The sequence below is a fragment of the Nerophis lumbriciformis genome, linkage group LG21 (assembly GCF_033978685.3).
Source record: "Nerophis lumbriciformis linkage group LG21, RoL_Nlum_v2.1, whole genome shotgun sequence".
NCBI lineage: Eukaryota > Metazoa > Chordata > Actinopteri > Syngnathiformes > Syngnathidae > Nerophis > Nerophis lumbriciformis.
In genome coordinates, this window is record NC_084568.2 from 38,962,866 (window position 1) to 38,975,059 (window position 12,194).

Consider the following 12,194-nt stretch of genomic DNA (forward strand, 5'->3'; position numbering starts at 1 on the left):
TATGAAAAGAGTTGTAATTTTACTCGACAAGTCACAATTTTTTTATTTTTTTTTTAAAACGTAAAAATGTTGGCAATATTATAATAATAATAATCAAAATTTTACCAAAAAAATGCACTATTTTACAAGAACAACAACAAAATTGGCAATATTGTGATGAAAGTCCGAATTTTACATGACAAATGTCACCACTTTGCATTAAAAAGTAACAATTTTATGAGGAAAATATTGCAATATTACAGAAACAGAAAGAATATGAGAAATTGTTCCCAATTTTATAAGAAAAAATGTCGACACATTGTGAGGAAAAAAAAACTGCTTTTAGTTCATTTTTTGGGGGGGATTTTTTTTGTTTGTAATTGCTTTTTAATCTTCATTATTTACTTCATTATTATTACAGTATGTCTCTATATACATATATATATTTTTTTGAATACATTTTGGCCAAAGTGGGCGCATTTGAATTTCTTACACACACTTGTCGTTTCATATGTTGACCAGAGGGGGAGCACTTCAAATGTTTACACACACTTGTTATTTCATATGTTGACCAGAGGTGGAGCACTTTTAAAAGCGACACACAGTCAATGTGAAAAAATCCCTCCTTTTTGGGACCGCCCTCATTTTGGTAGATGTCACCACAAATGAGACATTGTCTATTAGATGCAATGTTATTGATTTATGTCATCACTTGCTCACACCTCCTCATATGGAAGATACTTTTCCTTCTTCATGTCTCAAGAAGGGCAGAAATACAAGAACACACACACACACACACACACACACACACACACACACACACACTATCTCTGCCTCCCCCACCCCCCTTTGGTACACACCCTCTCTCTCTTTCCTTTCACACACTCTTTTCCCTCCCTCCCAGCTCCACACATTCCCTCCCTCCCAGTCCTCATCTGCACCTCGTGCTGTCAACATGCTGCCTGCTGCCACCGAGCCACTTTATACGCCAAACAAGAGGTGGTAGAACGCCCCCACGCCCCCCTTCCTCCTCCAAAAAAAAGAGCCCCTTCTAATAATGCAGTCCTGAGAAGATGTGAGGGAGGAAGTGCTGGCATCTTGTTCATCTGTCACATTGGAGCAAACTTTTTGGGAGGAAAAGGACCCATGTGGGAGGAGGCCCTGTGGAGCCGCGGACGCTACCTGCTGGAGAAGAGCGATGGCGGCGAGAGCGGCGAGGGTCCCGACAGCCTGGGAGCAGAGGGCTTCCCAGGCGAGGCGGCCACGGAGGCGGAGAAGCCCCAGGACTGGCTCTACGAGTCCTACAACCGCATGAGCCAGCAGCATCCGCTCATCGTCTTCCTGCTGCTCATCGTCATGGGAACCTGCCTGGCGCTGCTGGTGGTCTTCTTCGCCTCGGGACTGGTGAGTGAGGAAATGAGTACTTGGCCTTTGGAGCAACTTTTCATGAGTGCTGCCTTCCACCATTGTTAATAAACTCAGTTATTGCAAGTAGACATTTTAACAAGAAATAGGATTCTATTGCTGGGAGACTTGCACAACCAAATCAACTTTATTTATAAAGCACATTTAAAATTTACCACAGGGGTAGCCAAAGTGCTGTACAATGAACAGGTTAAAAGATAAAACGAGTACCGAGCAAACACAACACAACACAAACAGAACACGATAAAAAAAAAAAAAATTAAAATAGAATACATAAAAACAGGTTTGTCATGTCTGTGTAATCATGTTTTTGTTTTAAGTCATGTTTTTGTTTAGTTATAGGAATCTTTGGTTTCTGGCTTTTCACTCCCTTGTCTTGTTTGCATGATTACCCATTAGTTTCACCTGTTCCACGTTTGGACTCATTGTGCACTCTTGATTGTCACCATAGCAACCCATTAGTTTTCCCCTGTCACGTCACGCACCTGTTTCACGTCTTGAGTCACGCACCTGTTTTCGTTAATCATGTCCGTAGTATTTAAGTTCAGTGTTTTTCAGTTTGTCTTTCTGACGACCTCGCACCACATTTATGCTCTGTCCATTCCTCTATGATCCTGCTTCATGTCCCTTGTCACAGTAAGTTTTGGTTCCATGTTTATAGTCTTTTTGTTTTTCATAGTTTATTCTCCGCCACTGTGCGCGCTTTCATTTATTCCTTTTTTTTTGATAATAATAAATCATGTACCTTCATTCCCGTCTCGCCCGTGCCAACTTTCCGTTGCATCCCGGAAAAGCAAACTCCCAAGATCAAGTCCTGACAAGGTTCACAGCAGGTGTATTATGGGGCGCCATTGCAGGATGGATATCACTCAGTGTTAAAAGCCATGGAATAAAAGTATGTTTTTAAGAGAGATTTAAAAACAGGAAGAGAGGAGGCTTGTCTAACACGCAGAGGTAGGTCGTTCTAGAGCTTGGGAGCAGCAACGGCGAAAGCTCTGTCACCTCTAAGCTTCAGCCTTGTGTCAGGGACCGTCAACAGCAGCTGATCGGCTGATCTTAAGGATCGGGTGGGGCAGTAAGGCTGAAGGAGGTCGGAGAGATAGGCAGAGGTGGGTAGAGTAGCCAGAAATTGTACTCAAGTAAGAGTACTGTTACTTTAGAGATTTATTACTCAAGTAAAAGTAAGGAGTAGTCACCCAAATATTTACTTGAGTAAAAGTAAAAAGTATGTTGTAAAAAAACTACTCAAGTACTGAGTAACTGATGAGTAACATACACACACATATCATATATATATATATATACACACACACATATATATATATATATATATATATATATATATATATATATATATATATATATACATACATTGATATATACAGTATATAATTTATATTTATTTTTTTTGCCGTTTTTGTTTACATGTTAATAGTGTTTTAATGAATATACATGCATGTTTAACACATATAGATTCCTTTCTTTCATGAAGACAAGAATATAAGTTGGTGTATTACCTGATTCTGATGACTTGCATTGATTGTAATCAGACAGTAGTGATGACAAACGTCCACGTTTTCAAATGGAGGAGAAAAAAAGTTCCTCCTTTCTGTCCAATACCACATGAAAGTGGTTGGTTTTTGGCATCTTATTTGTCCAGCTTCCATATTCGTTTTTATACACTTTACAAGAAATACATTGGCGGCAAACTCCGTAGCTTGCTAGCTTGTTTGCGCAGGCTTTCGGAGACTCTTATTTTGAAAGCGCAGGCGCGATGGAGCGGCACTTTTATTGTGAAGACAGGAACTGTGCTGTCAGTCTTTAGGCTTTTGACGGGGTGTACGTTGAAATAAAAAATTGTCTTTTTTCCTTCACACTTTTGATTGATTGATTGGAACTTTTATTAGTAGATTGCACAGTACAGTACATATTCCGTACAATTGACCACTAAATGGTAACACCCCAATAAGTTTTTCAACTTGTTTAAGTCAGGTCATGTGACCCCTGGCTCTGTTTGATTGGTCCAACGTCACCAGTGACTGCATCTGATTGGTGGAACGGAGTGAACGTCACCAGTGACTGTATTTGTTGAAACGCAGGCACTATGAAGGTCTGTCTGACAGACCAAAACAAACAAAGCGTGCATTAGCAGATCGATAAAAATTAGTAGCGAGTAGCGAGCTGAATGTAGATAAAAGTAGCGGAGTAAAAGTAGCGTTTCTTCTCTATAAATATACTCAAGTAAAAGTAAAAGTATGTTGCATTAAAACTACTCTTAGAAGTACAATTTATCCCAAAAGTTACTCAAGTAGATGTAACGGAGTAAATGTAGCGCGTTACTACCCACCTCTGATTATGGGGCGCCATTGCAGGATGGATATCACTCAGTGTTAAAAGCCATGGAATAAAAGTATGTTTTTAAGAGAGATTTAAAAACAGGAAGAGAGGAGGCTTGTCTAACACTCAGGGGTAGGTCGTTCCAGAGCTTGGGAGCAGCAACGGCGAAAGCTCTGTCACCTCTAAGCTTCAGCCTTGTGTCAGGGACCGTCAACAGCAGCTGATCGGCTGATCTTAAGGATCGGGTGGGGCAGTAAGGCTGAAGGAGGTCGGAGAGATAGGTTGGCGCGAGGTTGTTTAGACATTTAAAAACAAATAAAAGGAGTTTAAAATTGATTCGGTAACGCACGGGGAGCCAGTGAAGGGACGCTAAAATAGGGGTGATGTGCTCACGTCTGCGGGTCTGTGTTAGCAGACGAGCAGCAGAGTTCTGCACGAGCTGCAGGCCTGGCTAATGCCTACATACAGGGCATTACAGTAATCAAGACGAGTCGAGATAAAGGCGTGGATTAATTTCTCAAGATCACGTCTTGATAGAAGCGGTTTCACTTTCGCTATTTGGCGTAATTGATAAAAGCTTTTTTGAACGACGCCGCTGATTTGTTTTTCGAATTTAAAATCTGAGTCAAACTTTACCCCCAGGTTTGTGACACAGTCGCTGAGATACGGGGTCAGAGTGCCGAGGTCAACGTCGGGGGAGGGAGAGCGACTTGGACCGAACAACATAACTTCTGTTTTATCTTCATTTAGGCTCAGGAAGTTAGCTGAAAGCCAGACTTTGATGTCGTGCAGGCAGTCAATAAGACGTTGAACCGTGTCATTTTGTGCCATGGGAAAATAAATCTGGCAATCATCGGCGTAAAAATGAAATGCAATACTGTACTTCCTAAAAATAGAACCAAGGGGGAGAAGGTAAAGCGCAAATAAGATTGGGGCAAGGATTGAGCCCTGGGGGACCCCATGTGGTAAAGGAGCTGTGGACGACATAAAACTGTCTACTTTTACACAAAAACTCCTGTCGGTTAGGTACGACCGTAACCAGTTGAGGGCGGCGCCCTTAATGCCCACACAGTTCTCAAGACTCCTCTCTGAGCTGCCACCTTACCGTGGTAGAGGAGTTTGCGTGTCCCAATGATCCTAGGAGCTATGTTGTCCGGGGGCTTTATGCCCCCTGGTAGGGTCTCCCAAGACAAACTGGTCCTAGGTGAGGGATCAGACAAAGAGCAGCTCGAAGACCTCCATGACGAATAAAAATAAAGGACCCAGATTTCCCTCGCCCGGACGCGGGTCACCGGGGCCCCCCTCTGGAGCCAGGCCCGGAGGTGGGGCACGATGGCGAGCGCCTGGTGGCCGGGCCTGTTCCCATGGGGCCCGGCCGGGCACAGCCCGAAGAGGCAACGTGGGTCCCCCCTCCAATGGGCTCACCACCCATAGCAGGGGCCATAGAGGTCGGGTGCATTGTGAGCTGGGCGGCAGCCGACGGCAGGGCACTTGGCGGTCCGATCCTCGGCTACAGAAGCTAGCTCTTGGGACGTGGAACGTCACCTCGCTGGGGTGACGCTGAATTTCTAGGCGCAGTCAAGGCGTTGAGGGGATCTGGTTTGGTGGCTGCAGGATTAGGTCTCTGCTTTTTAAACATGATGTGGTCCTGATGGCTTCATCTGGCCAGGATCTTCAGCTCTCGCTGGATCGGTTCGCAGCCGAGTGTGAAGCGACTGGGATGAGAATCAGCACCTCCAAGTCCGAGTCCATGGTTCTCGCCCGGAAAAGGGTGGAATGCCATCTTCGGGTTGGGGAGGAGACCCTGCCCCAAGTGGAGGAGTTCAAGTACCTCGGAGTCTTGTTCACGAGTGAGGGAAGAGTGGATCGTGAGATCGACAGGCGGATCGGTGCGGCATTTTCAGTAATGCGGACGCTGTATCGATCCGTTGTGGTGAAGAAGGAGCTGAGCCGGAAGGCAAAGCTCTCAATTTACCGGTCGATCTACGTTCCCATCCTCACCTATGGTCATGAGCTTTGGGTTATGACCGAAAGGACAAGATCACGGGTACAAGCGGCCGAAATGAGTTTCCTCCGCCGGGTGGCGGGGCTCTCCCTTAGAGATAGGGTGAGAAGCTCTGTCATCCAGGGGGAGCTCAAAGTAAAGCCGCTGCTCCTCCACATCGAGAGGAGCCAGATGAGGTGGTTCGGGCATCTGGTCAGGATGCCACCCGATCGCCTCCCTCGGGAGGTGTTTAGGGCACGTCCGACCGGTAGGAGGCCACGGGGAAGACCCAGGACACGTTGGGAAGACTATGTCTCCCGGCTGGCCTGGGAACGCCTCGGGGTCCCCCGGGAGGAGCTGGACGAAGTGGCTGGGGAGAGGGAAGTCTGGGCTTCCCTGCTTAGGCTGCTGCCCCCGCGACCCGACCTCGGATAAGCGGAAGAAGATGGATGGATGGATGGATGGAGTTCTCAAGACGAGTGATTAAGGTGGCGTGGAACGCAGCAGACAGATCTAAAAGCACCAGGACAACATATTTACCAGAATCAGTGGACAGGAGGATATCGTTAAAAACTTTTAGAAGCGCTGACTCTGTGCTGTGGAGGGCTTTAAAACCGGACTGGAACAGCTCAGTGATAGCATTATCCTCTAAGAAGGGCAACAACTGACTGTAGACAACCTTCTCTAATATTTTGGAAATGTATGGAAGATTAGAGATAGGTCTGAGGTTAGAGAGGAGAGAGGGGTCGAGGCTGGGTTTTTTAAGTAGAGGTCGTACCACTGCATGTTTAAACTCTACTGGAACTATTCCAGAAGAGAGGCTACTATTGATAATGTTAAGGACACAAACCAAACACAAACTATTGTTGGGAAAACAATGATGTCCGTATTTGTTCATGTAATGATCAAATACCACAGGTGTGGACTCGAGTCACATGACATGGACTCGAGTCAGACTCGAGTCATGAATTTGATGACTTTAGACTCGACTTGACAAAATGTAAAAAGACTTGCAACTCGACTTAGACTTTAACATCAATGACTTGTGACTTCACTTGGACTTGAGCCTTTTGAATTGACATGACTTGACATGACTTGCTACTTTCCCCAAAACCCAAAAATGAAAAAGTTATTCGGGAGCGCTCCGTATTTTTCATTGTGTACTTGTCTATCAGCGTTGCGTGTGTCAGCTGGTGTGGTCTCAGTACAACAGCCAATCAAATTAGATCTACTTTGTTTTCATCACACAGCATTCATCCAATCAAATTGTAGGACAACCAACGAAGAAGACATGTCCAAACCACACGCCAGTGAACAAAAAATGATACCTAAAATAATTTCGTTTGGGTATAAAAATTACGAGGTGGTCAACACAAAACGGTTTGCAGTATGCAACACATGCGGTTCGAAAATGACTGATGGAGAGGCAACAACTTCCAACTTCGTCCGGCATTTGAAGTTGCACAAAGAACGGTAAGTTTTGAATGTAAGATAACGTTTATTGGCTAAGTAACGTGACTTTTATTTGCTGTGTAGTTAAATCAGTGAGGCTGTAAACTCACTGCTAACGTTATAACGTTATTGCAAACACGGGAATCTGTTGCAGTTCACTACCTTATTCATACTTTTTGTTCAGTGATTTTTTTTAAGCAGGTTTACGTTAGTCAATATATCACACGTAACGTTAGACGGCGGTCAGCAGCACCGCGTATTTTAGCCACCTAAAAAAAGACAAAAATAGTCAAATAAAGGTCAGTTAAAATGTATACTATATTATGAATATGTGTACCGTTTTAGCTAGCTTTCTGACATACTGTTGGTTGTTTACCTCAGTGGTCCCCAACCACCGGGCCGCGGCCCGGTACTGGTCCGTGGATCGATTGGTATCGGGCCGCACAAGAATTATTATTATTATTATTATTTTTTTTTTAATTAAATCAACATAAAAAACACAAGATACACTTACAAGTAGTGCACCAACCCAAAACAACTCTCTCCCCCCTTTTGTTCTGGGCATTGAACATGAAGACTCTTCCTTCACTGTTCCGAGTGGCCATGAGAGTCTTGGCAGTGCCTGCCTCCAGTGCTCCAGTGGAGCGAGTTTTCAGCCATGGTGGCATCATACTACGCCCCCATCGTGCACAAATGACTGACAGACTCTTGGCTAATTTGGTCTTTTGCAAATGCAATGCAGCATAGGGCCCTGACATATAAAAAGTACAACTTTTTTGTTATGTTCACGTATATGTCATGTTTTTTCAATGTTAACACTTTTGTACAAATAAGTACATTTGCACTTTATTTTTCAATGTGTTTGTTCTGTAAAGGAATGAGTTAATGTTTAAAATGACTGGTTAATAGTGCTATTATAAAGTGCAATGTCAGCACAATTTTCTTTCCTGCAATTTAAAATGCACTTGTTTTAATAAATAAATACAGCGTTTGAAAAGCATACACAATCTGTGTTAATATATTAGTCTGTGGTTAAAAGGACTTGAAAGGACTCGAAACTCAAAATGCAGGACTTAGGACTTGACTTGAGACTTTCCAGTCTTGACTTTGGACTTGACTCGGGGCTTGCCTGTCTTGACTCGGGACTTGACTCGGACTTGAGGGCAAAGACTTGAGACTTACTTGTGACTTGCAAAACAATGACTTGGTCCCACCTCTGTCAAATACACAGAAATAATTGAATAGAGTCGTCCTTCGCCACTTCAAATATTGCCGCTTCAGCATATCCGCACATTTTCTTAAGGTTGTGGGCCAGAAATCAAGCAAAGAAATGGCTAAATGACCTAAAAACATCAATACTACAGTAGCCAATCAGAGCGCACTGTTCAGCATCATGGCCACTGATTGGCAGCATGACCGTAGTGGATTAAAGGAAGTTAGTCCATGTCAGAATGTATTTAGAAGGTGGTAACAGGATCTCTATTAAAGGTATAAATCATCATTTTTCTTTGTTATGAACTAATTAACCACAATATTTGAGGAATATCTCATATTTTCAATACAGGAAAAACACACACTCTCCAAAAAATGTAATAAACCAAAAGTAAAGAGGTGTACTTCAAGAAAAAGCAAGGCCAGCAACATTTGTGTCCTTCTAATCATTTTTAATACAAACTACCAAACAGACCAAATGTCTTTGTCAGTGTGAAGTGAAACCTGCAACTCATTTCTTTAGTGGCCGCAGCCTATTTAGGAAATTATAGTACCAAAAAAAAAAAAGCTAACAGGTACAATGCAACGAAAATAACTGCAATATTGACAATAATACCTTTAAAACTGTCATTCCTCAAAAAATATAAAGAATTCTAAACAACGCATTAATCCGAAGTTGAATTAGAACTGTAGCACAGTACTGAATCTGCACTTTTAAAGGTTTTTAATGATTTGCTTTTAATATCTGATTCTGGCAGCTCTGCCATTTTAGTGCTTTTAGATCTTACAGCTGCCTTTGACACAGTCCACCACACAATTCTTTTAGATCGCCTGAGAGACTGTGTGGGTGTCAGGGGGACTGCATTAGAGTGGTTCAGATCCTACCTGTCAGAAAGGTCCTTCTCTGTCAGGCTGGGGGTCGCCACTTCTTCTTGCTGCTCCGCTTTACTGTGGTGTCCCCCAGGGATCTATTCTAGGCCCCATCCTGTTCGCTCTATATCTCCTCCCTCTTGGAGAGATTTTTAAGAGGCATGGAGTGTCTTATCACTTTTATGCAGACGACTGCCAAATTTATATGCCTATTTCAAAAGCCCACGGCCCCCTGACACCCCTTCTCAACTGTCTATGCGACGTCAAGGCTTGGTTATCCCAGAATTGTTTAATAATGAATGAGGGGAAAAACGGAAATTTCAGTGTTTGGTCCGACCCTCACTGACTTGGGACCATTGCAAAATGATGTGCGTCCCAAAGTCACCAGCCTTGGCGTCACTATAGACAGCGATTTTAAACTTGACAAACAAGTCAATGGCGTTTTAAAATCGTGTTTTTATCATCTTCGTCTTTTAGCAAAGGTAAAACCGTTTTTATCTTTTAACCTTTTTGAACAAGTCGTGTATGCTTTTATTTCAAGTCGCCTGGACTACTGCAATGCACTTTATGCTGGCATTAGCCAAAAAGCTCTCTCCCGGTTGCAGTTAGTCCAGAATGCGGCAGCAGGACTTTTAACAGGGGCCAGGAGACGCCAGCATATAACCCCAATCCTTGAGAGTTTGCACTGGCTCCCTGTTCATTTTAGAATTGATTTTAAAACCTTGCTGTTTGTTTTTAAAGCTTTACATGGACTGGCACCTCAGTATATCTCGGACCTCATCCAAACTTACAATCCTGCGCGCGCTCTGAGGTCCGAGAGCCAGCTCCAGCTCGTGGTGTCCAAGACCAGACTTAAAACCAGGGGAGACAGGGCCTTCTCTGTGGTCGGCCCTAAGCTCTGGAACACTCTGCCCCTCCATGTTCGAACTGCTCCCACAGTGGAGTGTTTTAAGTCTCGTCTTAAGACCCACTTTTATTCTCTGGCTTTTAACACTACGTGAGTTGTGTGGTCCTCTGTTGTCCTCTGTGGTTTTAACATTTTGATTTCTATTTACTGTTTTAATTGGTTTTACCCTTTGAAATTGTTTTTAATCACATTTATTTTATATTGTTTTTAATTGTGTTTAATATTGTTGTGCAGCACTTTGGAAACATTTTGTTGTTTAAATGTGTTGTATAAATAAAGTGGATTGGATTGGATTGAATTATATGTTGTAAGTAAGAAGAAATATTTATTGATGTATGACTAATTGTTTTACACTTTTATGAGTGGGTTCCCTTTTGGATCCTCAAGACCTTTAGTAAGATTGTTTTTAGTGTCATTCTTTTAAAAAATAATAATGAACCAGAAGCAATGTTGTTATCATTTATTGACCAATTTGTGCCTCCAATGACATCACGTCAAATATTCCGTTTTGAAAAATGTTTTGGGGAAAATATTGCTTATTTTGTGTTTTTGCCATAAAAATCAGAATTGTCTTTGGGAAAAAAAGGGTATAAAACATTAAGAAAACTTTATGGCGAAGGATAGATCTTAAGTTGATCTATTGGTACCGCATGTTCCCGACTACAGAGCGCACCGTTGTAAAAGCCGCACCCAAAAATTGTTAGAAAAAAATATGTTTCCATATATTAGCCGCACCTTACTATAAGCTGCACATACAGGTAAAAGCCAGTAAATTAGAATATTTTGAAAAACTTGATTTATTTCAGTAATTGCATTCAAAAGGTGTAACTTGTACATTATATTTATTCATTGCACACAGACTGATGCATTCAAATGTTTATTTCATTTAATTTTGATGATTTGAAGTGGCAACAAATGAAAATCCAAAATTCCGTGTGTCACAAAATTAGAATATTGTGTAAGGCTAATACAAAAAAGGGATTTTTAGAAATGTTGGCCAACTGAAAAGTATGAAAATGAAAAATATGAGCATGTACAATACTCAATACTTGGTTGGAGCTCCTTTTGCCTCAATTACTGCGTTAATGCGGCGTGGCATGGAGTCGATGAGTTTCTGGCACCGCTCAGGTGTTATGAGAGCCCAGGTTGCTCTGATAGTGGCCTTCAACTCTTCTGCGTTTTTGGGTCTGGCATTCTGCATCTTCCTTTTCACAATACCCCACAGATTTTCTATGGGGCTAAGGTCAGGGGAGTTGGCGGGCCAATTTAGAACAGAAATACCATGGTCCGTAAATCAGGCACGGGTAGATTTTGCGCTGTGTGCAGGCGCCAAGTCCTGTTGGAACTTGAAATCTCCATCTCCATAGAGCAGGTCAGCAGCAGGAAGCATGAAGTGCTCTAAAACTTGCTGGTAGACGGCTGCGTTGACCCTGGATCTCAGGAAACAGAGTGGACCGACACCAGCAGATGACATGGCACCCCAAACCATCACCCAACCATGCAAATTTTGCATTTCCTTTGGAAATCGAGGTCCCAGAGTCTGGAGGAAGACAGGAGAGGCACAGGATCCACGTTGCCTGAAGTCTAGTGTAAAGTTTCCACCATCAGTGATGGTTTGGGGTGCCATGTCATCTGCTGGTGTCGGTCCACTCTGTTTCCTGAGATCCAGGGTCAACGCAGCCGTCTACCAGCAAGTTTTAGAGCACTTCATGCTTCCTGCTGCTGACCTGCTCTATGGAGATGGAGATTTCAAGTTCCAACAGGACTTGGCGCCTGCACACAGCGCAAAATCTACCCGTGCCTGGTTTACGGACCATGGTATTTCTGTTCTAAATTGGCCCGCCAACTCCCCTGACCTTAGCCCCATAGAAAATCTGTGGGGTATTGTGAAAAGGAAGATGCAGAATGCCAGACCCAAAAACGCAGAAGAGTTGAAGGCCACTATCAGAGCAACCTGGGCTCTCATAACACCTGAGCAGTGCCAGAAACTCATCGACTCCATGCCACGCCGCATTAACGCAGTAATTG

At 43.1% G+C, this 12,194-nt stretch overlaps 1 protein-coding gene across 1 annotated transcript in view; it reads left to right on the forward strand.

Moving 5' to 3' along the window:
- Nucleotides 1-12,194, forward strand: part of adcy2b (adenylate cyclase 2b (brain)) — a 281,820-nt gene that overhangs the window by 59,613 nt on the left and 210,013 nt on the right. The window contains exon 4 of the mRNA XM_061982391.2: nucleotides 884-1,383. Coding sequence (XP_061838375.2) covers nucleotides 884-1,383 — 500 coding nt within the window. The remainder of the gene's footprint in view (nucleotides 1-883; nucleotides 1,384-12,194) is intronic.